This window comes from Crocuta crocuta, unplaced genomic scaffold (genome assembly GCF_008692635.1).
Source record: "Crocuta crocuta isolate KB4526 unplaced genomic scaffold, BGI_CrCroc_1.0 scaffold243, whole genome shotgun sequence".
Lineage (NCBI taxonomy): Eukaryota > Metazoa > Chordata > Mammalia > Carnivora > Hyaenidae > Crocuta > Crocuta crocuta.
The window spans coordinates 2963828-2990787 of record NW_027529596.1 but is presented as its reverse complement, the minus strand read 5'-3'; the positions used below and the strand labels follow the sequence as shown (position 1 = coordinate 2990787).

The following is a 26960-nucleotide window of genomic DNA, read 5'->3' as shown; positions in this document are numbered from 1 at the left end:
AACACCGTCCCAGCCAAACCACCATTTCCTTTATTCGGTTTCTTCCAATATTCATAGTGAAGCTAACGCTAATCTTCAAATCTTGACTTTTTTCCTCAAACCACCTCTGTAACTTTTATGTTTCCTAGGTGATTTTTGCCTCCTAATATTGTTCCCTTTGATTATATCACATCGTCTTTTCCTAGACTTCTTCCTACCCCTCTGCTTAACCTTCTCAGTCTCCACTTTCAGGCCTGCATCCACTATCCAACCACAATGTGGCAACTACCTTTAGCTCATGTTTTCCCTTAATCCAGACAGGCAATGACTTTCTCAACATATTAACATTACGTTAAATGACTTTCTCAACATAAATGTTAACTCTTAACATTTATGGATATCTCACAAGCGTCTCAGACAAAACAAACAAACAAAAGTCTGCAAATAAACTCACGTATCCTTCCCCCAAACACTCAGTAATCCTGATTCCAGTAAACTAGAAGACTAAGTCACCGGTCAGACAGCTGGGTGGCATGCTGGACGTCTGTCTGTAATTCACTCTTACATCCTATGAATCACCAAGGCCTGTCTCCATTCCAGATGCTTTCCTCCTTTCCTAGACCACCACCTCTCCACTCAGCTACCATGACACCCGGCCTGGTCTCTCCATAATCATCTCTGGCTCTATCACGTGTTCTACACAGTGCTCAGTTTTTTAAAGATGCTACTTTCAACTCTTTGAAGGCTAACTGTTATTCTTGGAATAATACCATAGACCTGAAAGTGCCTACGAAGCCACATAATTCACCCCCCACACACCTCACCTCCCTCTGCATCCTATCTCATGCCATGTTCCCACGTGCTGCAGACATTCTGTTCTCCATGGTTTTTCTGCAATTCCTCAAATAGACCACCATTCCTCTTTCAAACGTGCTGTGGATGTAAACAAACAGTGACTGCACCAAGCAAGGATGCATCAAAATTGGATCTTTCATCTACTGCTGTTGAGAATAGAAACTGGAACAACCATTCTTGAAAATAGTTTAGTGGTTTCTTAAAAACGAAACTGGGTGCCTAAATGGCTCAGTCAATTAAGCATTTGACTTTAGCTCAGGTCATGATCGCACATGTATTCAAGCCCCGTGTCGGGCTCTGTGCTGACAGCTCAGAGCCTGGAGCTTGCTTCGGATTCTGTGTCTCCCTCTCTCTCTGCCCCTTCCTCCCTCCTTCCCTCCCTCCCTCTCTCTCTCAAAAATAAATAAAGCATTAAAAAAACATGTAAAAAAACTAAACAGGGGCGCCTGGGTGGCTCAGTCAGTTAAGCATCCAACTTCGGCTCAGGTCATGATCTCACAGTTTGGGAGTTCGAGACCCACATGGGGCTCTGTGCTGATGGCTCAGAACCTGGAGCCTGCTTCGGATTCTGTGTCTCCCTCTCTCTGCTCCTCCCCTGCTCGAGCGCTCTCTCTTTCTCAGAAAATAAACATTAAAAAAAAAAAAACCCTAAACACACACTTAACATACAAAACAGTAATCACGTTGCTGGGCATTAATTACAAAGAAAAGAAACTTAAATCTACACACAAAAGAACTTAATGTACATGAATGTTCATAACAGTTTTATTTGTATTAGCCAAAACCTCAAAACAACCGAAATGTCCTTCAGTGTATGACAGACATATCGGGACATTCATATAATAGAATACTACTCGGCAAAGGAAAGAAATGAGCTTTTGATACACTCAACACTTGGACAGACTTGAACGAAATTATAAGGAGTGAAAAAAGCTAATTTTTGTCTATCATATGATTCCATTTACATACCTTTCTCAAAACGATGAAACTACAGAGTTGGAAAACAGATTAATGACTGCCAAGGTTAGGAAAGGAAAAGGGAAGCTGGGTGGTATAATTATAAACAGATAGCTTCTGGGATCTTTGTAAAGGTAGAATAATTCTACATCTTGATTACAGTGATGGCTACATGGATCAATGTATGATAAGACAGCATAGGACCATGTCTAGCTATATGCACGCGCGCGCGCACACACACACACACACACACACACACACATCCACACGCAGGAGTGCTAAGACTGCACTCCTCATTTTACTTCAATTTAAAAAGTCTATATGTTATGGGCCCTGCGAATAAAATAATCTTTTTGCACTGGGCTGAGGACTTCTCAACAATTGTAAGGGGAAATGCTTCTGCATTATTAAAGGACCACTTAAAATATACTTTTGCACATCATACATTCAAGAGTTTATAGGCGGCCTATATGCATGCATTGACTCCTATTTCCTCTAAGCTTCAACACTAGCTTCTTAAGAGATGTACTTTCTAGAGTCGACTGACACATACGTCAGGCCCACAGGTCTTTCTTTCTCAGGTACAATAAACAACTGGGATGTCTTTAAATACCACAGGCTGAGAGCAATTTGCAAAAACGGCTGCCATATACACATAGCAATCTAGAAGCTGTATGTCTAAAGGCTGAACGGCCCCTCAGAGACCTGAAAACCTTGAACACTTAACCATATATTGGCATATGTGTGAGTAAACAAGAAATTCAGAGCCAAATACACATGAAATGCCATCTGGAATCATTCAGCTTCCTAAATGAGTTTAGTGAAGGAATACATGATAGGAGTTTTATTAAGAGAGTTGCCTATTTACTCCCTTACTAAATTTATTGCCCAGTTACGCTTTAGTTGTCGTACTCATATGCAATAAGCAGGGAAGGCTGATGACCCTCTCCAGCTAATACATCAAAACCATCAAATGTTATTCCTGTCATGCATAATTTCAAGTCACAGCCCAGCTTTAGTTAACCGAAGCTCTTAGCAGATACTTAAAACAATCAGTGTTTACTACCACTGAAAGCTTTCTACCTTATATGACCATGCACAGGCCAAATTGAAAGTCTTCTACATAAACTATAATATTCCCACTAATAAGTACATTCCTGTAACATCGGCAAAATAAAGGAATTCAAGGAAGGGATACGAACACTTATGGCATTAGGTTGGGAAAATGTTGCCAGCCTGCTGCACTATTTTTTTAATGACTGCCGGCCACCATGGAAAAATGCCGGAAGGTGTTTAGTATATGTGTGTCAGAAAAGACTGTCCCCTCAGGAGAGCTGAACAGTTATTAGAAAGCAAATGTGCAAAAATACTTTCTGTACCCTACCAAGCTCAAAGATGTGTTAATGTTCTCAAAGAGAGAAACGAGAGGTAGCTCACAGAAGAATGGAATTTATATAAAAAGCAATGGTTGGTGGATAGACAGGGTGCTTATAAACAATTTGACACCACACACAAGAGAGACCATTCATGTTCTGAGGGGAGACTTCCTAAGGGACCAAAAGAAGCTGCAGTAAAGGAGAAGCAAACAAGTGTCTTCTATCAAACGAGGTTTACCTTTAGAATAAAACATAAGAAATAAAAGCAGCAGGGATCAAAGCTAGTGTTAAGCCAACATACAAGTGATTGCAAAAAATTGTTATTTATTTATTAAGGATTTATTCTCCATCTACTTTTCTTTAATATTTTTAAATGTTTGTTTATTTTTGAGAGAGAGAGAGAGATGGACCGAGTCCCAGCAGGGGAGGGGCAGAGAGAGATGGAGACACAAAATCTAAAGCAGGCTCCAGACTCTGAACTGTCAGCACAGAGCCTGATGCAGGGCTCAAACTCACAAGCCGTGAGATCATGACCTGAGCTGAAATCAGATGCTTAACCAGCTGAGCCACCCAGGCGCCCCTCTTTATCTACTTTTATAAAGAATTTGAGGACAGCAGATCTTTTTTTCTTCCCCCGTCTTCTCTTTTCAGGTAGTAGAAAACTTGGACATCTTATAGTGTCAGTCAGCACCTAAAGAAGACAGGCTTATGATTTATAACAGGTCAGTAGCTGAACCAGAATTTCTGAGGGAACTGTGAAATCTGGCATATTGAATACAACAATCCTTCCTCTATTTTTTCCCATTTAATCTTTGTTTGTGCTCCTAACTACATATGGACACCACATCTCCTGTCCCCCAAATACCACAGCCTTTATGACCTACCTCCCTTTTTAGGGAAAAGGACTTAAAGTGCTTATATATTTTTTTTTAAATTTTAATGTTTATTTATTATTTTTGAGAGAGACAGACAGACAGAGAACGAGCAGGTAAGGGGCAGAGAGAGGGAGATACAGAATCTGAAGCAGCTCCAGGCTCCAAGCTGTCAGCACGGAGCCTGACGAGGGGCTCGAGCTCACAAACTGTGAGATCATGACCTGAGCTAAAGTCGGACGCTTGACCAACTGAGCCACCCAGGTGCCCCATAAAGTGCATTATATTTTATGTTTAGCTATTATTTCATTGAATGTTAGCACTAGAACTCTTTTTTTTTTTTTTAATGTTTTATTTATTTCTAGGAAAGAGAGAGAGACAGCATGAGCAGGGGAGGGTCAGAGAGAGAGGGAGTCACAGACTGAAACAGGCTCCAGGCTCTGAGCTGGCAGTCAGCACAGAGCCCGACGCGGGGCTCGAATCCACGAACCGCCAGATCATGACCCAAGCAAAAGTCGGACGCTTAACCGACTAAGCCACCCAGGCGCCCCACTAGAACTCTTATATGATAGTTAAATTCTCATGCATATTTTATCTGCCCCACGAAAGTATATTCTCCTTGCAGAGGGGGTAACAGGTGCCCAGTGTATTTTGGAGAAGCATACCATATACAAAAACGTAAGTTACAAAATAAAACATTTAAGTATAAAGTGCTTTTCAAAGTATTAAACATTATTACTTTTATATACATTATTTGAAATATTTAAATATTCAATATTATACCTTAATACACATTATATAAGGAATTTTCTTCTGATGGAGCCACCAGGCATTTCTAAGAAAAAACATACTTCAAATTTACCAAGTGTTTGTGATTTTATCAAATTCTATAAGGACTGGCAAAGCCATTTTTAGCTGCTCCATTTAAGGTCATTATAAATAAAAGGACAAATACCTGTCTATATCATAATAATATCTTCTGGTTCAATAATTTTCAAGCTTTTATCTAATTAAATGAATCATATAATATTACGGATGCTTTTTTTACTTCTATTTTATGTTACAGGGTAGACATTAGATGATTGAAGGTTATATATATAAATAGATTGTATTATTCATCAACTTCTTTGCAGGTTGATGAAAGAAACTTTTTGTTAGAATAAAGAAGCATTGGATGGATGGGCTGGAAAGTGAATAGCCTTGTCTAACAGGTGCCCCTTCAGGATGACTCATCCTTCCGCAAGCAGCTCACTTAGGAAGGAGAGTCAAAAAGGAAAGGGTAAGTGGTAACACTGGTAACCTCGAGAGCAAATACTGAATTGTGAAGTGACACAGCAAATTTTAAGGGACTAGTTTCTGCCCTGAGTCTAGTAACTTAAAGCAAGTTGAGGGGGAGAAAAGATCAGGATCAGGAAGAAATGCCACTGAGTTCTGATGCTAATATCTCTCTTTCATCCTTGCTTGGCATGCACGGAAAACAATAATCTTGATGTGAAAACAGGTAAGCACTGGGGAAACATCAATCCAAGCGGTCAACAACTACATTTCACCTGGGGTAATAGATTCTGTAACACACCATTAGAGATGGCTTTCTTTCATGGTGACAGGAAAGCAGAAATATTTCCTATGTAAAAGTAAACACTGTTCCTCAAATTAACTTTGTAGAATATCTGATCGCAGTTGCTCTTTCTTTCTTAAAATATATGCCATCATTAAAATAATTATGAAAACCTCAACATTTTAAAAGATACAGTTGACCCCTGAACAACAAGGGGCTTGGGGGGGCTAATTTCCCACATAGTCAAAAACTTACCTTTAACTCATCAAAACCCAATAATAATAGCCTACTGTTGACTGGAAGCCTTATCCCCAACATAAAATCAATTAACATGTATTTTGTGTGTCACATGTATTATACATACTATATTATTTTAATATCTCACTTTTTCTTGTATTTTTCAATATTTCTAGGCTACACAGTTCATCTGCAGGTTTTTTCAAATTGTTGCCAGTCTCCAAAATACTTTTCCAATGTAAAAGTGTTGGAAAATGTAAAATTTACATTTTCCAAATGTAAAATTTATTGGAAAAAAAAATTCTACATACAAGTGGACCCATACAGTTCAAACCATGTTGTTCTAGTCAACTGTAGTCTATAAAAGAAAAAAAAAAAAAAAACCTTGGGGCACTTGGGCAGCTCAGTTGGTTAAGTGTCCAACTTTGGCTGAGGTAATGATCCCATGGTTGGTGAGTTTGAGTCCGTGTGAGGCTCAGAGCCTAGAGCCTGCTGCAGATTCTTTGTCTCCCTCTCTCTCTGCCCCTTCCCTGCTCCTATCTGTCTCTCTCTCTCTCTTTCAAAACCAAATATTCAAAAAAAATCTTAAGAAAACTTGTCAAGGCTAGTGTTGTAATTTGCATTTGCATTTATTTACAAAAAAAATAATTTTTTGTAGTATTCACTGTCAAGGAAATACAATATTTTTTTAAATGTTTTATTTATTTCTAGGAGAGAGAGAGAGAGAGAGAGCGTGAGCAGGGGAGGGTCAGAGAAAGACTTCCTCTTCAGAGGAAGACACAGATCTGAAACAGGCTCCAGGCTCTGAGCTGGCAATCAGCACAGAGCCCGACGCGGGGCTCGAACCCACGAACCGTGAGATCATGACCTAAGCGAAAGTTGGACGCTTAACTGACTAAGCCACCCAGGCGCCCCGGAAATACAACATTAAGGGGGGAAAACAGACATAGAACTTTCCGGGTAAAGATAATCAGTGTACGGTTGTAGAATATCTAGACCATGTGCTCCACAGAGGAGGTATGTGTTGCTATAAGACATTTGGCAAAATAGGATGATTTCTGACAGGGAAGAAGGCTTAAGGAAGAAAGGAATAAGAATTGAAGATTCAAAACCATTCACTAGGAGGAGATGGTAGTAGGAATTTTCTGTCTGAAAGAACAGTTTTGTCCATGCTGTTATTCACTAGAATAACCAGGGGCTTCTAAGAAATGGAGAGGCCAGGTGGCTGGAGGGTGAACAGCTGGACACTACAAAGAAGGTGAAAGGGAAGAGAAGTGCTCAGAGAACTTACCTGCGATGGTAAGTAGCCACAAACTCCAGAAGCCGATAGTGAACATGAAAACACTACATGTTCTCCAATAAGTCAGCATTTTACATATCACCAAATTAAAATCTCGTATTAAAATAAGGTGAAAATGTACATGAACAATCTCATGTCATTTCTTTCCAATGCACCAGTGTTAATCATTTTGACTCTCATTTTCCAAGGAATTCACTCAGATAGTTACTTCATCTAAAGGAACACAGCTATCAAAAAGTCAGTCAATAATGTTATGAATTGGCAGGCATTATCATATCTTAGATGAACAAAAAAGAAATGGAATTTCTGGGTTTATTAAGTCTACAGAGTTAATCTGTAAGTGATTCAAGATCTAAAGCTTTTTTGTTAATTCTGAAATTCACCTGAAGCACATTTTTAGTTGAAAATGAGCACACTTACAGGGATTCCATGAACCAGCTCAATAAAACAAGGAAATATGAGAGTATGGTTTTAAAACAGCTATGTGGAGAAAGTCAATACTCCTCTCACATTTGTTTGAAGAAATAATGATTAAATGTTGCTTAAAACATGAGTTAAATAGCTCTAGGAAGTTATGGGAACACAGATGGTTAATCCAATTCATTTTCATTAATGTAATACGGTATACATTTTTGAGGATGCTATATCATGTGACATGTGCTATATCCTTCTTCCAGATTAAAGTTTATGGCATGTCAACTACCACCCTAAGTAAAGAGTACTAAAACTATAAAGCATGCCTGTTGAAATCCAATCCTGAGAAGTGTAAAGTTAAACCTCTAATTCTTTCTACCGTACTTGCTTTTCCCCCCCTCCTTCTAATTGGATTAGAACTGTTTAATTACAAAGGGGCGTAGGATTTTTTTCCTCCCATATTTTATATATTTTTTCTTCAACTGAACTTCTAAGAGGATTCACTTCAGGGTCTGGTTTGGTTCGACTACTTAACAGTATTGTTTCTTGAACATAAAATAAAGGAAAAATTGAACCATTATCTGGGGGAAAAAACAGTGCAACTGATAGTTACTTACTCGTGGACATTTTTACAGACACATTTTTCATTTGATGTTAATCATTCAAAACACTAAAGAAAAAAATAACGACTGTGCATCAATTATTCCTCCATCACCTCTCCACAGTCCGTCACTCCCCACCTACTTGCAAACTCACCTGGCCACATACGGAGGATGTATTAAGAATCGGGAGCAATGGATATTTTTAACCAATTGTAAATATTATATACTGCTTATGAAGAGACCTTACTCTCTGAACTCAAGGATAGTCACTAACCCTAAATAAACTATAAAGATTTTTGTTTAAAAAAAAAAAAAACTCAGTAGGGTGCACCATATTTAGTAACTATGTGGTTTCACTAGGTCTTAATTCCTCAGTAAACAGGAATTGGGCCCTCAGGATTGTGGTTTTTGAAATTAGGGTGTGTTTAGATTTGGAGACTGCCCAAAATTCATTCACATCTAGGAGAGAAAGCTGACTGCCAAACATATGCAATGAGGGGAGGAAAAAAAGATTACATTCTAAATAAGGTTTGTATAACAAATACTTCCATCTGTTTCACAGAGATCAAATAGAACTACTTTAAAACAGTCCGATGACATTTAAGCATCTGGTAGAAAAAAAAAAAAAAAAAAAAAAAAAGCATGTATTTATGGGAAAGGATTCAGGATTGTTATGTTTTTTTCCTCAAGGATAAGTAGTGGAATGGTAAATAAGATTACTCCTCATATTTAATAACAAAAAATAAGTTTAAACACTACTTTATTTTTATAGATAATGTCCCTTCAAATATTTTGAAACTATTAAGGCACAATTAAAACTCTATCTCATAACTTTTGAACACCGCTTTGGATCTAAAGTTAATAATTAGTTATTTACACAATAAAGTCTGAAAGATTTACAAGGAGAACTCAAGCCAAGTACAAGTACAAACACACCGCTTTTTCCTTCAGGAGACACCTTCATATGAGCAAGACTCATGTCATATCCAGTGACAAGTTACCAAATAAGAGCAAACCTCCGCGAGTCTCACTCTCCCTATCATCCATGACAGTTACTGCCTCTCAGCCTTCAATTTACCCCCACTGAACCCACTCTCAGATAATAGAGCTTTTAAAAGTTCCTCCTTTACAGTGAACACAATGTTAACCTTTACCAGTAGGAAGCACCAGATGGACTCTGCAGGAAGAAGGGGCTCCTTTTCCTGATTGTGGCATCAGGCATTTGTCTCTTCCTTCTGCTGCGCAGGTGATCAGCAGTACGGGTGTGTAAGGACACGTGGGTGTCCTCTGCGCACACCGCGGGAGCACATCCAGAGTGCAAACCTTTTGGCAAACTAGGCCTGGTGTCCTTTCCACACCTGATGCGGACACTGTGCACTATGCACATGCACCAGCCATGACTTACCTGTGACCTGAGGTTTCTTTCCTGGGCTCTCTACACAAGGACACTGTACACACATGAGTGTCATTCTCCGGGCAGCATCCTGACTCCTGCGTGTCTGCTCACCAGCTGTGGCTCACATACCACTAGAAGCTTGTTTCCTGCTAGGCTCAGAGACTGGGACCAGCAGCAGCCCAGCAAACCAGCGGGCTGCAGCCACACCTCCTCCAGGCAGATCTGTACCCCAGCTTTCCCGAGAGAGCTCTCCTTTCAAGTTTTTCCCTCACTGGGTACTCTCTCTCAGCCCTGGGGTAGCACTTAGGGTTCTCTTGACATCTTTGTTCTCTCCTACCACAGGCTGATCATTCATAATAACAAACCTCCAGATACCTTACTCCATGGTTTCTAGTCTTTGATTGGACCCAGAATGAGAGACCACCCCACCCCTACTTTCTGGCTTGAGACTATGAGGCAGGATTACTACATATGTCCTACATACATACAAGTGTATGAATGAATAGACAACTGAAGCCTCACAGGACCAAAACAGAATTCTTATTTCCTATCCTTTACCAAAGCTCTTGTACATATCAATTATGGCAACCCTATCGCTTCTATTGCTTTGGCCATATTTCCCGAGTAGTCTGTATCCAATCAATCAGCAAATTCTACTGACCTACTCTTCAAAGTATTTCCAGAATCTGACCACTTCTCACCAGCTGCATTGCTTCTACAATGGTCCAAGTCATTATCATCTCTTACCTCCCTCCTAACGGTCTCTGACATTTCATCTTGTCTCCCCATATCTATTCTTCAATAGTCAAAGGCTTCCTTCTAAAACGTGACTCCTCTAAATAAAATTCTATGTGTATTATATTCCCATTTTACTCAAAGTGAAGCCAAAATCTTACAAAGGCCTGCAGGGCCCTAGATGAGCTGGTCCCCTCAGTACACCTTTGATCATCTCTATACTTCCATCCCCTGCACCATTTCATTCGGGCCTTCCCATTGTTACTTGAATACATCACACTTGCTCATACGTTAGGCAGATACCATCCCCAGGACATCCCCATGGTTTCTCTTCCTCATCTCCTGCAATTCCTACTTAAAATACTATCTTTAAATAACAACAATATTTTACATTTTTTGTTTATTTTTTATTTTTCTTCCATATTTTATTTCATTTTTTTCCTTTTGTAGTTTATTGTCAAGTTGGTTTCCATAGAACACCCAGTGCTCATCCCCGCAAGTGCCCTCCCCCATGCCCATCTCCCCCCTTCCCCTCCCCCACGCCCATCAGCCCTCAGTTTGTTCTCAGCATTCAAGAGTCTCTCAGGGTTTGCCTCCCTCCCCCTCCCCCACTCTCTTTCCCCTTCCCCTCCCCCATGGTCCTCTGTTAAGTTTCTCCTGTTCCACTTATGAGTGAAAACATATGGTATCTGTCCTCTGCCTAACAACAATGTTTTAAATTGTACCCACCACTCAGAGCAATCTCCATTCTCCTCAAATTAATTTTTTTCTCCATAGCACAAAATAGTTTAAACACCGTACAGGTATCTATTCTAGAAAACCCCACATTTGAGGTCTTAAAATAATTATACTTACTTCTTTTAATGACTATTTATATCCAATTATTATAAGTATCCTAACATACCAAAATGATATTTTCATGCAATAATCCTTTCTTTTAATTTTTTACCTGTTTTACTAAATGGGCTGAAGTAAAGAAGTAATGACGACAGAGGAAAGAGTCAGTGAAAGTATCCAATATAATGAACAGAGAGAAGAAAATATTGAAAACCAGATGAACAGAGTTGCAGGGCTGATTGTGAAAATATCAAAAGGTCTAATATACATCTACTTGGAAACTCAAAAGGAGAGGATTGAGAGAGACTAGGATAGAAAGAATATTTGAAAATTGAATAATGGAAGGTTGAACATTTTCCAAATGTGATGAAAAACAAATACATAGAATCAAGAGAGTCATCAAAATCAATCAGAATAAATACAAAGAAAACACTGTCTAGACTTGTCTTACTGTTACCATAAGGAACAGTGGAGCCCAGGGGCAAATGTAATGTCTCATATGCACAAGGAAAGAAACGGTCAACTCAGATTTCTATATCCAAAGAAAATGTCATTCAGAAATGAAAACAAAAGAAAAAACATCCTAAGATAAAAGGAAATAAGGAGATCTCACTATGGAAAGATCTGCATCCGAAGAATATTAAACATACTTAGTTGGACTGAAAGGAAATTATACCAGAGGAAACCTGACCTTCAAGATAAAAGGAAGAAGAAGTAATTTTAGCAAGATGCTGGACTAATAGTCTGTGGACTCTTCTTCCCCATATGGACACAGAGATTCAGCAACAACAACAATACATTCATCAATTCACTTTGTGAGAAATTCAGAAACTAGATGAGAGGCTCCTTTACCATGGGCATGTATGAAGCAAGCCATATCGTAATTGGTAGGAAAGTTGAGACACACTCTCATCATAATCTCCACCACTGGTAGAGTACCATACAGTTGGGAGACAACTCCCAGCATCTCTCTTCTCCCTAAGGAGCAAAGATTTTGGTCTACACGGATAATACTCCAATTTTTCTGGCTACTACCCAAGGGTCTGGGTTCTAACTCACTTGTCTCTGAGAACTGATAGAGCCCAGCATTCATTGGCCCGAGGTCTACAAANTATATCCAAAGAAAATGTCATTCAGAAATGAAAACAAAAGAAAAAACATCCTAAGATAAAAGGAAATAAGGAGATCTCACTATGGAAAGATCTGCATCCGAAGAATATTAAACATACTTAGTTGGACTGAAAGGAAATTATACCAGAGGAAACCTGACCTTCAAGATAAAAGGAAGAAGAAGTAATTTTAGCAAGATGCTGGACTAATAGTCTGTGGACTCTTCTTCCCCATATGGACACAGAGATTCAGCAACAACAACAATACATTCATCAATTCACTTTGTGAGAAATTCAGAAACTAGATGAGAGGCTCCTTTACCATGGGCATGTATGAAGCAAGCCATATCGAAATTGGTAGGAAAGTTGAGACACACTCTCATCATAATCTCCACCACTGGTAGAGTACCATACAGTTGGGAGACAACTCCCAGCATCTCTCTTCTCCCTAAGGAGCAAAGATTTTGGTCTACACGGATAATACTCCAATTTTTCTGGCTACTACCCAAGGGTCTGGGTTCTAACTCACTTGTCTCTGAGAACTGATAGAGCCCAGCATTCATTGGCCCGACAGGTCTACAAAGAACAGAGCTGCAGTTTGAATGAGAGTTACAGGCACTTGCCACACATCCTCCTTCTGGCCCAGTGCACAGTGGGCAGAAAACTCCAGCTCCCAGCTTCTCCCTAGGAAGTAAAGAAGTCGGACTAGACATCTACCATTACAACTTTTTTGGCTATTACCAAAGAGATTGACTTCTAACTCACTTGTCTCTGACAGTCCTGCGGGGGGTCCAGGGAACACGTAGCAGTTTGAAAAGCATGCCGACACTTGCCACACAGCACTTCCCATAGTTCAGAACAGAACAAGCAGGCAATACACTCTACCTCCCAGCATGTCTTTGACGGAGTTGGAACATACATACAGCATCACAAATCTTAGAGGAGCTTCTCAAAACATTGGCTTCCATCTTGCCTATCTCAGGGGACTAATGAGTTCTGGCATATTCTAGATACCTGGAGGCTTCTACATAAATAGCAGTTTGGGGAGCCTGGGTGACTCAGTCAGTCAGGTGTCTGGTCTCGGCTCAGGCCATGATCTCATGGTCCGTGGGTTCAAGCCCTACATCAGGCTCTATGCTGACAGCTCAGAGCTGGAAGCCTGCTTCAGATTCTATCGCCCTCTCTCTCTGCCCCTCCCCTTCTTGTGCTCTGTCTCCCTCTCTCTCTCAAAAATTAAACATTAAAAAAAAAATAGCAGTTTGGGGGCGCCGACCTAACTTAGTTGGTTAAGCGTCCGACTTTCGCTTAGATCAAGATCTCGCAGTTCATGGGTTCGAGCCCCGCGTCGGGCTCTGTGCTGACTGCCAGCTCAGAGCCTGGAGCCTGTTTCAGAGTCTGTGTCTCCCTCTCTCTCTGACCCTCCCCTGCTCACGCTGTCTCTCTCTCTCTCTCTCTCCTAGAAATAAATTTAAAAAATATTTTTAAAAAATAGCAGTTTGGACTAGCATGAAGATTTAAGAGGCACTCAGATTCTTGGACAGGTGATTGGTAAGGGTCTTCCGTACAAGGTCAGGCTGTTTTGTCGAATGCACAAACCCTAACTCAGAGGGTCAAGGAAAATGGAGAAATTGGGAACTAATTTCCAAATAAAAGAATAAATGCCCAGAAAATTAACTCTAATGAAATGGATATATATGGTTTACCTGATAGAGAATTCAAAATGACTGTTTTAAAGATGCTTACCGAGGTCAGGAGGGCAAAACATGAACAAAATGAGAATTTCAACAAAGAGATAGCAACTATTAAAAAGGACCAAACACAAATAGAGCTAAAGAATACAATAACTGAACTAAAAAAAATCAGAAAAAGGATTAATAACACACTAAGTCAAGCAGAAGAAAGTATCAGTAAACTCAAATACAGGTCATTGGAATTAATCCACTAGGAGAAAGAAGCAAAAAGAAATAAAAACTGAAGAAGAGTGAAGATAACTTAAGGGACTTATGAAACAATGTAAGCAGACTGGTATACACATTATGGGAATGCCAGTTGTTAGACAAGAAAGTAAAAGGGACGGAAAACTTACTTAAAGAAATAATAACTGAAAATTTCCAAATCTTCGAAAAGATAGAGATATCCACTTTCATGAGGCTCAAAGGATCCCCCACAAGATCAATACAAGTAAGTTTACCCTAAGACACATTATAATCAAAATGCCAAAAGTCAAAGACAAAGAGAGAATTTTGAAAGCAGTGAGAAAAAACTGACTTGTCACAAATAAGAAAAATCTCCATAGGGCAATCAGCAGATTTCTGNAAAAAAAAAAAAAAGTTGAAAGACAAACATATTAAAAATAACTATAAATAAAAATATACTAAATATACAATAGTTGTGAAATCAATAACATACAAAGCAAAAGTGTAGGGTTTTTATATGCAACTAAAGTTAAATTATTATCAGCATAAAATCAACTGTAGTAAGTATATTTTATGCAACCCATGTAACCACAAGAAAATACTTACACAAAAAGAAGTTACACAAATGAAACAGAGAAAAGAATTACAGCATATGAATAAGAAACAAAACACAACAATAAAACACTAAAGAAGAGAGAAAGAGAAAAGACTGACAAAAGTCAGTCAAAGCAAACAGAAGACACTTGACTAATTGGGTAACAAATACTTCCTTACCTATAATTACTTCAAATGCAAATGGATTAAACTTACCAATCAAAAAACACAGAGTGGCTGAATGAATTAAAAATCAAGATGAAAATATGTGCTATCTATAACAGATCTCACCTCTGGATTTAGGGACACGCACAGACTGAGAGTTAAGTGGATGGAAAAAGATGTTCCATGCAAATAGTAACCAGCAAAGGAGGTTATAACTTACATCAGACAAAATAGACTTTAAGTCAAAAACTATTAAAAGAGACAAAGAAGATCATTATATAATGATAAAAGGGTCAATTAGGAAGATAATACATTATAAATATATATGTCCCCAACATCAGAGCACCTAAATATATAAGGCAGACACTGATAGATTTGAAGAGAGAAATGAATAGCAATACAATTAAGAGCAGGAAACTTCAACATCCCACTATCAATGACAAACAGATAAATAGGCAGAAAATCAATAAAGAATCACTGGATATGATTAACACCACTGACCAAATGGACCAAACGAACACATATGTAATTTTTAACCAACAACAGTGGAATATACATTGTGATGTCAAGCACACACAGAGCATTCTCCAGGACAGGTCACATGTTAGAATTCACAAAACAAGTGCTTAGAAATATAAGAAGACTAGGGCGCCTGAGTGGCACAGCTGGTTAAGCGTCCAACTTTGGCTCAGGTCATGATCTCACGGTTCATGAGTTCAAGACCCATGCCCTGCTCTGTGCTGACAGCTCAAAGCCTAGAACCTGCTTCGGATTCTGTCTCCCTCTCTCTTTGCCCCTCCCCCACTCATGCTCTGTCTCTCTCTGTCTCTGTCTCTCTCTCTCTCTCAAAAATAAACATTTAAAATTTTTAAAAAAGAGAAATATAAGAAGACTGAATTCATACCAAGTATCTTTTCTGATCACAATGGAATGAAACTAGAAATCAGTAGCAGAAGGAAAACAGGAAAATTCATGAATAGGTGTAAATTAAACAAGAGACTTTTGACTAATGGTTCAAATATGAAATCAAAGGAGAAACTGGAAAATATCTTGAGACAAATGAAAATGAATACACAACATATCAAAAGCAGTAGTGAGAGGGAAGTTTATAGCAATAAACATCTATATTAAAAAAGAAGAAATAAACAACCCAACTTTACACCTCAAGGAACAAACTACAAAAGAATAAATGACATCCAAAGTTAGCAGAAAAAGAGAAATAATAAAAAGTACAACAGAAATAAAATAAAGAATAGAAAATCAATAGAAAAAAAAATCAATGAAACTAAGAAATTTTTTAAAGCTAGCCAAACTAACAAAACTTTAGATAGAATAACTAAGAAAAAAGGGAAGACTCAAATAAATACAACCGGAAATGAAAAAGAAGAAATCACAACTAATGCCACAAAAATAAAAGGATCATGAGACAACCAGGAAAAATTTTAAGCCAACAAATAGTAAGTTCCCAGGAACATACCCACACTAAGACTGAATAAAAAAAAAAGTCTAGGGGCACTTGGGTGGCTCCGTCAGTTGAGTGTCCAACTTGGCTCAGGTCATGATCTCCTGGCTTAAGAGTTTGAGTCCCACATCAGACTCTGTGCTAACATCTCAGAGCCTGGAGCCTGCTTCAGATTGTGTCTCCTTCTCTCTCTCTCTCTACCCCTCCTTCGCTCATGCTTTGTCTCTTTTCTACATATCTCTCAAAAATAAATAAACATTAAAAATTTTTTTAAAACACCGGGGCACCTCGGTGGCTCAGTTGGTTGGGTGTCCAACTTCGACTAAGGTCATGATCTCAAGATTTGCGGGTTTGAGCCCCGCGTCAGGCCCTGTGCTGACAGCTCAGAGCCTGGAGCTGCTTCAGATTCTGTGTCTCTCTCTTTCTCTGCTCCTCCCCCACTCACACACTGTTTCTCTGCTTCTCAAAAATAAATATTAAAAACAATTTTTTAAAGAAGAAAAAGAAAGTCTGAACAGACTTATAATAACTAAGGAAAATGAATCAGTCATCAAAAAATTTCCAACCAATAAAAGCCCAGGACCAGAAGACTTCACTGGCAAATTCTATCAAACGTTTAAAGCAGAAATAATGCCAATCCCTCTCAAATTCTTTCTGAAACCTGGAGGAAAGAATGTTTCCTAACATTGCATGAGGCCAGCATTACCCTAAAACCAAAACCAGAAAAGGTAGCACCAGAAAGCAGAACTACAGGCCAAAGTCTCTGATGAACATTAGATGCAAAAATCCTCAACAAAATATTAGCAAACTAAATTCAACGGAATACTCAAATGATCGTGCACCGTGACTATGTGGGAGATAAAGGCAACGGAAAGATACAATTCTAAATGTGTTCGGGTCTGATGAGGAAGCCTCCACATACAGGGTGTAAAACTTGACAGAATTCAAAAGAAAAATTAAAGATTATGCAATTCCCTTAAAATGTCCTAAAATCCCTGGCTAACCGTAGCCACTGCCTGCTCCCACATCTCCCCTCTTGTCCATTCTTTCCAGAACTCTTTACTCACAGGCACCTTCTTCTCCCCAGCGGGCTGACCCCTCTTCCATGTTTCCAAACCTTGGCACATACCGTTGTCTCTACTTAGAACACTTCGGGGCACTTGTTGGGATGAGCCCTGAGTGTCAGACGTAAGTGATGAATCACTGCACTCTGCCCCTGAACCCAAGACTACACTGTATGTTAATGAACTTGAATTAAATAAATAAATAATAAACAAATAAAGAAATGATTTAAAAAGAGAGAGAGAACACTTTCATTTCATTTCCTTCTTGGGTGACTCCTACTTTCCAAATGTCCCTTCCTTAGAGATGCTTTCCCCACTGAGGATATGTTTTCAGAGCCCATCTGCAGCTGCACGTCGCTAACTCTCCTCTCTCTCTTTCTGGGTATGTGCGGTGCGTGTACATGAACGAGAGGAAGACTTCATTCATTAAAACTGGAGGAGTCAGAGCACCGAAGCCACTGAGCATGGGTCGTAGCACAGTGCCTGACATTTAGTTAGCATTCCGTAAATATTTTTAAATCAAACAAATAAAGAAGAAAAGGGAATATGTTATTTATTTCTTTATCATTCTTTCTTTTAAATGTGAGGGGCACACCGAGCATGCTTTGACAAGGGAGAGCTGGGGAAAGCAGCGAGCAGGGAATGAGAACGGTTCCCTGATGGGAGCATAAGATGATACAAAGATAGTCATAGATATTCTTAGATAAGGTGATAGTGACAAATGAAGAAAGATTGGTACATATGAATCAGGTGGCTTAATGTCCAAATACATGTGAGGTAGGAAGATGGGCGCATGCAGGGGGAAGGAGCTGGAATCACACACAGCCTGAATGGTTTACTGTACTGTTTCAAAGAGTTCATTCACTCCTCATTCATTCCACCCCATTAAAGACCACAGAGAAGATATACAACTTCTACTATAGTTACATGGGTTGCTGGGCTGTCCCCATCTGGTACAGTGCACACAAAAATAGGTAGAATCCTAGGCCCCTTGGGAATAGTAAATTCATTGGTTTCATGTAGTGCTTCTGGATGTGCCCTTGTGAGATTTAGGATAGGAGAGGAGGGACACGATATTAAAAGCATGTTCATATCATGTCATGCTCATTAAAACGGTTGCATATTTTAATCTACCTATGACACAGTTGAGGAGAGTTTGTAGGATGTAGGAAGGACTCCCACCAAGGCACCCTGGAGATGTTCATTATGCGGCCTTATTTTTATCAGTCGCCTGTAAACATACAGGCTACTAGCAACTAAAAAACGCGAAAAAAATGTTCTGCACTGTGTACTGAAAAATAAACTATAAGGGTTCCTGGGTGGCTCAGTCGGTTTTGTGTCCAACTTTTGGTTTTGGCTCAGGTCACGATCTCGTGGTTTTGTGAGTTCAAGCCCCATGTCGGGCTCTGCGTTGGCAACATGGAGCTTACCTGGGAATCTCTCTCCCTCACCCTCCTCTCTCTCTGCCCTTCCCCCACTCGTGCTGTCTCTGTTTCTCTCCAACAAATAAATAAACTTTTAAAAATTTATAAAAAGTAAACTGTAATTGATTCTGTGGTCTTGGGTTCATCTTGGGTTCACTGAAGTATGTATTATTTAGTATCAGCTGGGAAGAGAAAGCTCAAGCTTCTTGTCGTCCCCTGGACAGGCAAAGGCTCAGGGTAAACTGAGAAAAGGCAAGAGTTTCTCTAGCGGCTCCAAGGTGCTCTTGAGGCAATAATCTCCAAACTTACATCAACAAACAAACACGCTCCGTTTGCCCCACAACAGAATGCCACTATTTTATTTTATTTATTTTATGTCTTTATTTTATTTTGAGAGACAGAGACAGAGAGCGAGCAGGGGAGGGGCTGAGAGAGGGAGACACAGAACCTGAAGCAGGCTCCAGGCTCCGAGCTTTAAGCACAGAGCCCGATGCAGGACTCGAACCCATGGACTGTGAGATTATGACCTGAGCAGGTGAGATGCTTAACCAAGTGAGCCACCCAGGTGCCCCAGAATGTCACTATTTTAATTCAAACTATTATTTGAAAAATTACACATAATCTAATGAAATATTTCTGGTGTAGTAATGGTTAACCTTATTTATGCAGTAATTCTGTTTTTTTAATACTTTATTTTTTGATAGAGAGATAGAGACAGCCTGAGCAGGGGAGGATTAGAGAGAGAGGGAGACACAGAATCCGAAGACAGGCTCCAAGCTCTGACCTGTCAGCACAGAGCCCGATGCGGGGCTTGAACCCGTGAACCCTGAGATCATGAACTGAGCTGAAGTTGGAAGCTTAACAGACTGAGCCACCCAGGCGCCCCTATGCAGTAATTCTGAATCTTTGTAGAAATATTTCTAAAATCATCTTTTTTAAAAAATTTTTTAATTTTCTTTATTTATTTATAGGAGAGAGAGAGAGAGAGACAGCGTGAGCAGGGGAGGGTCAGAGAGAGAGGGAGTCACAGACTGAAACAGGCTCCAGGCTCTGACCGGTCAGCACAGAGCCCGATGCGGGGCTTGAACCCGTGAACCCTGAGATCATGAACTGAGCTGAAGTTGGAAGCTTAACAGACTGAGCCACCCAGGCGCCCCAAGAATCATATTTTTAAGAAAGCTGCATTAATTTTTACACTGTTCTTTCAAAAAAGTACATTTGAAATACAATGACATAAATAATTTTCATGTCTCTCAATTATAAAAACCATACTAAGAACAAAAACAAGTCATTCTTTAATTAATTAGTAATTATTATTAATATTATATATAAACCATGAAGCTTCAGATATAATATAAAAATCCTAATAGTAACTTCTAGTTCTGTTGAAAGATAAGACATATGCCCATATAAAGAAAAAAAAAGAAGCCAGTGCCCAAGGAAAGGAAGATAAAAAGCACTACAAGATTTCAAAGACAGATGTCCTAAATATAAAGGAAATTATGGGAATAACTGACAAAATTTGACTGGGATCTGAGGATTAGATGATAGCAATATATCAGCATTAATTTCCTAATGTTGATGGTTGCCTGATGGCTCAAGACATACTTATTTGTAGGCAATATGCACCAAAATTCAAGAATAATAGGGCCTAATATTGCACTTTATTTGCAAACGATGCAAAAAAAAAAAAAAAGCTTGCTACACCACATTGGCAATTTTATTGTATCTTTGAGACTGTTTTAAAGGCTAAAACAAACTTTAAACTGATTGAGAGTAAAGTAGTATGATTCTGAAAATTATAACAAAGTATTCTCTCTTAAATTCATGTTCCCTGTACAGATACAGGTATCTATCCTGCTTCACATGGCAAAATCTTGAGGCCCTCGATGAAAAGGTCCAGTTTTACTTTAATTTACAAGGCATTCAGCCTTTGTTACCCTCAATCTTACCAGCGTGAGAAGTAATCTTCTGCAATTTGACATTCATGGTTCTATGCCCACATTTATTTTTATTTAAAGAAAAAAAAAACCTCTTAAGCATAATAATACTGAGTGGTCTAAAAGACTCTTCTCCATTCATTTGATGGTGTCAAAAAGTTAATGTTGGTAGTATGAATTATTAGGAACCCCATTTAGAAATGAGAGTATGGAAACCAAAGAACAAAGGCATCTATCTGTGTAATTGCGGTGCTGGATCCTGAACAGAATTCCTTTGAGTTCTTTTATCCCATGTTCTTTCGTACCATACAGGGCTGCCTCCAGTCCTCCTGAAAGCTCTATTCAGTGATCACCATTAATCAGGAAATTCTGTGCTTACCGCACATTCCTTAGGAGAGGTGAGCAGGTGCCACCAGAGCTCTGAGCTGTGAGAACCTTGCTGTGTCTCAACTTTCTAAAACGGGTTAGACAACAACAGTATTTCTTCTTCATAAGTCACAGGTGAGGCATTTAGAGGATTAAATGAACGTCTATATGTAAAGGACTTCGAACAACCGTTGGTGCATAATCGATATTAAATTATCACTATTTCTAAAAATTCAGGGAATTTTAGAAACCTAAACAAGTGAAAAGAAGGAATTTGAACAAATACAGTTTGCATGTATAGGGAATAGGCATTATTTCTTACATTCGGGGGAGTCCTTTGCTTTGTTAGAGGCATATTCATTCGCTAAATGTGGAGAACTCTACTGCTGCTGTGTATTACTCAAAAAAGCATAGATTTCTGCCTCAGCACTTATCCCTAGAAAACTGAAAACCCGTATATATAAATAGATCTCCAGGAGTCTCTCCTTAATGACCCAGAATACTTCCACTAGAAACATTTTAAATCTTCATTTACCCTTTTCAAAGTGTCAACCATACTTTTTATATCTGGCAGGTTTACAATAAATTATGACTGGGCTACTGGACCCCACTGGAAAGAACTGCTAATTATTTTGCACATGAAATCCTCTTAGGTTACTAAAGAAATGAAAACAGCACAAATGTATGTTCAATACAGATCCTCGTTTCCAGTGGGTAGCAATCAGTTTGAATATGCAAACAGGATTTGAAAAACACATGATAGCCCAAAAGAGGTTTTTCCATTCATTAATTCATATAAACATTTATTTAACATTTACTGAATACTTCCTATGTGCCAATATTCCTTAATTCTAGATACTAGGGATATTGCCATGGATAAAACAAATATTTCTCCCTCTTTGTACTTTAGTGAAAGTCAGCTAGGAATTAGCATGAGTTCTATTATTCAGAATGGATTCTTTAAGTTCCTCTACCATCGATGGCTAGCAAAGAAATCCAGCCTTTTACTACTTGAACTGGTATTACTAGAAACCATCTCCACCATTGCATTTTCCTGACACAATGGAAGCCTGAACCATTGTTTGATAACAACAACAAAGAGAAAACCACGAAGTTAACAAGTCCCAGCTCCTTCTACCTTCATGAGTACGATAATGAGAAACTAGACACAAACTCTGGGTGGCTATCTAGTTCAGAGTCAGAAATTTCTATTTCATAAAAATTAATTTGCTCTGACAGGCTAAAAACTCCCAAATAAAATACTCTAAATCACTGCACATTAAACTTTGTTCAGAAACATCGTTGTTCCCAACTTCCGTACTTTTTCTGCATATATTTCTGCACATGGATATATCAGGTTAAGACATTCATATGTCTTCATAGAATATATAAGACACATACACAATATACACATATATATTATGTATATATGTAAGCATTTATATATACATATATGCAATGTAGGTATAAGAAAAACAGTTAAATAGACACCAACATCATACATCATTATGACCTGTCGAAGAAATTACTATCTCTGGTATTTCCTCATTTCTTCCATATGATTCTCCTGGTTGGGAAAGGATTGGTATCAAAGATTCAAGAGAAATGAAAACTTTCTCTACCTCTAAATGGATATGTTTTACATACCCATTTCACTGGGACACTAATGTACTGATATACTAAATATGTGATTTATTTTTCCAGTTTAGACAACTATATGATCAACAAAATACTTCAAATTTTCTTTTTTTTTGTTGTTTTTTAGAGAGAGAGTATGTGTACAAACAGGGGAGAGGGACAGAGGGAGAAAGGAGAGAAAGAGAGAGAAAGAGAGCGAGAATCCCAAGTAGGCTCCACGCTCAGCTCAGCACGGAGCTCAACTGGGGCTTGATCCCATAATCACAAGATCATGATCTGAGCTGAAATCAGGAGTTGGATGCTTAACTAACTAAGTCACCCAGGTGCCCCATATAATCAACCATTCCAGCCTCCCCTCTCAGGCCTCATTAATGACTCATTCTAACTGAGCACCTATGGTCATTGTGGTGACCAGGTACCAAGTCTACACTTGATCAATAGATTCTATGCAATGTACCATAAGAAACATTTTCTCTTACAAAGGTCTAAATTTCACAGGGGAAACCACATATAAATATGTTTAGAACATAGATCAAAAACACTATTCCTAAGGGGGTGGTCAGGGAAGAAGTCTGCATCCTGTTCACTATGTGTATCTTCCAGAGCCAGGAATTCTTTGACTTGGGGCTGAAAAGTCAAGGGCCAACTAAAGCCATGCCCCTAAAGAGCACAGAGGCTTAATACCAGGCACATTATAGGCAAAAGCAGAAACAAAATGAAAATACAGAGCCCAAAGATACCAGGTATAAAATAGGGCCACACAGAGACTTTCTCCAAAACACATATAGTTCTGAAGAACTATATATAGTTCTTTGCTATAGAATATAGTAATATATTTATAATAAATATATATAGTTCCTCAGAAGCACTCTAAAGGCCCTAATAAGAAAATCACTTTCTTACTATGTGAATCAGTGTATTTAATGCCGTGCCCCAGCTAAAGCCATTTCATGTTTCACCACGCAGTTCCCAAAGGCACAGACCTTATCATGCTATAGTCCTACTTCTCTGATTCCTTACTGGGTTTTTTTTTCCTGCCAACATAAGAAAAAGTGCTACTGGAGGAAATCTTGAATGTTCCGCCACTTGGTGAAGCAAACCATGCAGTTAGAAGAAGTGGACTCAAACGAATTACACACCAGCTATCCCACATTAGCTATGGGATTTTGAGCAAGTCATTTGACCAGCTATCCCTAAATTTCTTCATATGTAAAATGAGGATAATAATAATACCTACCTAGAGTTTTCATGTGAAGATTAACTAAATTAGTGCAGAGCAATGCTCAGCTCAAATTAACCTCTATGTGAGTATTGACTATTATATTTCAAAAGAGGGGATACGAATGACCTCACATGCAGCATGCTTTGAACCACAATCTTTGAAATTATGAGGCCATCCATTTGTCCGGTAAGTTCCCTAGAAAGTATTTAACAAACTTATACTTAAGTGAATTTAGTGCACCCAGATATAATTTTCTTAAAGGACATTAAAGCAATCAGTCTAGATGTGCATATTGGCAAGTATTGTGTATGTATTATATACTCACACATAAAATTCCTTCTATTACTCACATTCTCATAGAGAGCTTGAAGGGTCTCCAGATCAACCACAGAATTGTCCAAGTTCACAACAGCTGTGGGGAAAAAAAGACAAAAGAAAGACTGTAAATTGCCATAATCTAGCTATGAAAAGATATCTGATCATCCTGGACAATAGTGGCCACCTCCAGCACGGTGGTCTAACTTCGGTGCATCTTAAAGTGTTAAAGTTTGCACTTGTCACTCAAATACAAAATCCCATGAATATGACAAAGTCTGTCTCTCGAGGCCCAGCTGCATGAATTTGAAAAATTTGTTTAATACCAGCAAAACAGGAAAATCACTCCTCCTGCTGCCACATCCTATTCTGTGAGATAAATGCTCATATCTGCCAACTTGCTTAGACTTATGACAAAAGCTAAATCTACTCACTAAACTTAAGGACTTAATACAAAAATGATAAATGCACTTCCTATTATAATACTTTAAATTGTTACAATAAAAGGATAATTCTTTGATTATGGTATTGAGACTAGCACAGACGTGCACTTAAAAATCCATCCTTAATGTACAAACTACCCATGTTTATACAAGGAAGAAGTGGAATGGATAATAAAAAACTGGGAATATGTTCCTGAATACACTTCTTTTGGCCTGAGAAGCATGCTGGATTTTGGAGTCAGTATGTTTTATAACTCAGTTTGGGCAAATTCAGGTTAATCAAAAGCATTCTGCATTACCTACATACACGTTAGCTAGAAATGACGTGAATTTGCCCTGATCAGATCTATGCCAAGTAGCCAGTGAAGCTCCTATGGGATTAAAGATTTCTGGGAGAAAAATCACAAAGTGGATAATCACAAATTGGTTAGATTTATTTTGATAACTGAGGCATTTTACAGTGTCTTTTCCTCTCAAAGCCTAAAGTACATGAGACATTTTCTAGTTGACTCTGGCAAAATCCCAAGAAAGAATTTAAAAAGACAAGTGGGAAATTGAAGCATATGATGGATGAGAAATCTAACCAAGACAATTTAGCATTTCTATTTGGAGCTGGGAACAGAGCCCAGATTCACCAACAAAGATCATAGTAAGTAGAATATGATACTTCCACCCTAATAATATTCTACTATCTCCATTTCCAAAAAATTATGTCTCAAATATCAACCTAAGAATTTGATTAAAATTCTCAGAAAAATCTTTTCACTCCTTAGACCACAGAAGACAAACATATCACAATCTGTTTAATGGCTCAAAGTAGTAAAAACATACCCCAACTAACTCTGACTATATTTCAGAAATTAATTAAAAGGGATTAACAACTGATTTTTACTGGAGGTAATACGGCTATAACGTAACAAAATACGTAAAATCCAAGTAAAGATAGCTAATTCATGGATGGAATTACCCCCTTTGGATTTGGGCAGAGTCTAGCCTTTAAAGAAAGTCTTACAATGAATCCGAAGGCCATTCCAAATCTGACTTTGGAATTCATTAGATAATAATCCGGTATTTCTGCATTCCTCTGGTGATACAGCAAAAGAGTGATAGGAAAACAATGAAAGAAATGCCAGTGGTCAATTTAGTGTAAGATTTAATTCTTGGAATGACGTAAAGACACAATAGAATCATTCATACTCAAGTCAAAATTCATAAAAGATACAATGGTCCTCTGAGTTTATCCTTGTTTTAAAACATGTTGTTCCTGCAAGTGTTCCCCACATGAAATTGTACTCACATACATGTTGACGTTTCTCATCTGTGTATCTCATGCAATGTCAGCCACTGAAGAATATCTTAATAAATGCCATGTGGACCTAACCATAGGTGTATGGTCCTAAGCAAGTCCTCAAAAGTTCCTAATCCATGAAACCTCACTTTTTAGTCATCCACAGGAAATCACCATGGAAGGAAACACTGTTATTATTTTTCCACACAATTTTCTCTTAGTTAGCTTTACACTTGAGAGATGATAACACAATCTGGTGGGAACTGTAGTTCTGAGGGAGCAATGTGGTCATGTGTGGATAGCTGGATATTAGAGACTAGATACTGGCAGATGAATGGATTCAATGACATAAGTTCTAGATGGGAAATAAAGGCAAAAGATGTAATTTGGGAAAGGTTAAGGTTACTTAAGGTGCTATATTTACTCAATTTAAAAAGCAAATTTTAGGGGTGCCTGGTTGGCTCAGTCAGTTAAGTGTTCGACTCTGGCTCAGGTCATGATCTCACGGTCTGTGAGTTTGAGCCCCACATAGGGCTCTGTGCTGACAGCTCAGAGCCTGGAGCCTGCTTTGGATTCTGTGTCTCCCCCTCTCTCTCTCTGCTCTGAGTCCTCACTCACAGTCCCTCTTTCTCTCTCTCTCTCTCTCTCTCTCTCTCTCTCTTTCTCTCTCTGTCTCTCTCTCTCTTCAAAAGATAACTAAACATTTATAAAATTCACCCTAAAAATCAAATTTTAACATTTCAGAAATCAAGAATCAGACTAAAATCATATTTTACTAAGTGTTTAGCAGTTTCTTCTAGTGCTAGAGCAAAACCTTAAAATCTGTGATTAGGTAGATTGTGCATTTTCAACTGATAAAATTCTAAAAACAAGGAAATAAAACAAAGCATTTACTC

At 38.6% G+C, this 26960-nt stretch overlaps 1 protein-coding gene across 1 annotated transcript in view; it reads right to left on the bottom strand.

The window, feature by feature from the left end:
- FMN2 (formin 2) overlaps positions 1-26960 on the bottom strand; it is a 433801-nt gene that overhangs the window by 137815 nt on the left and 269026 nt on the right. The window contains exon 14 of the mRNA XM_077761768.1: positions 24369-24430. Coding sequence (XP_077617894.1) covers positions 24369-24430 — 62 coding nt within the window. The remainder of the gene's footprint in view (positions 1-24368; positions 24431-26960) is intronic.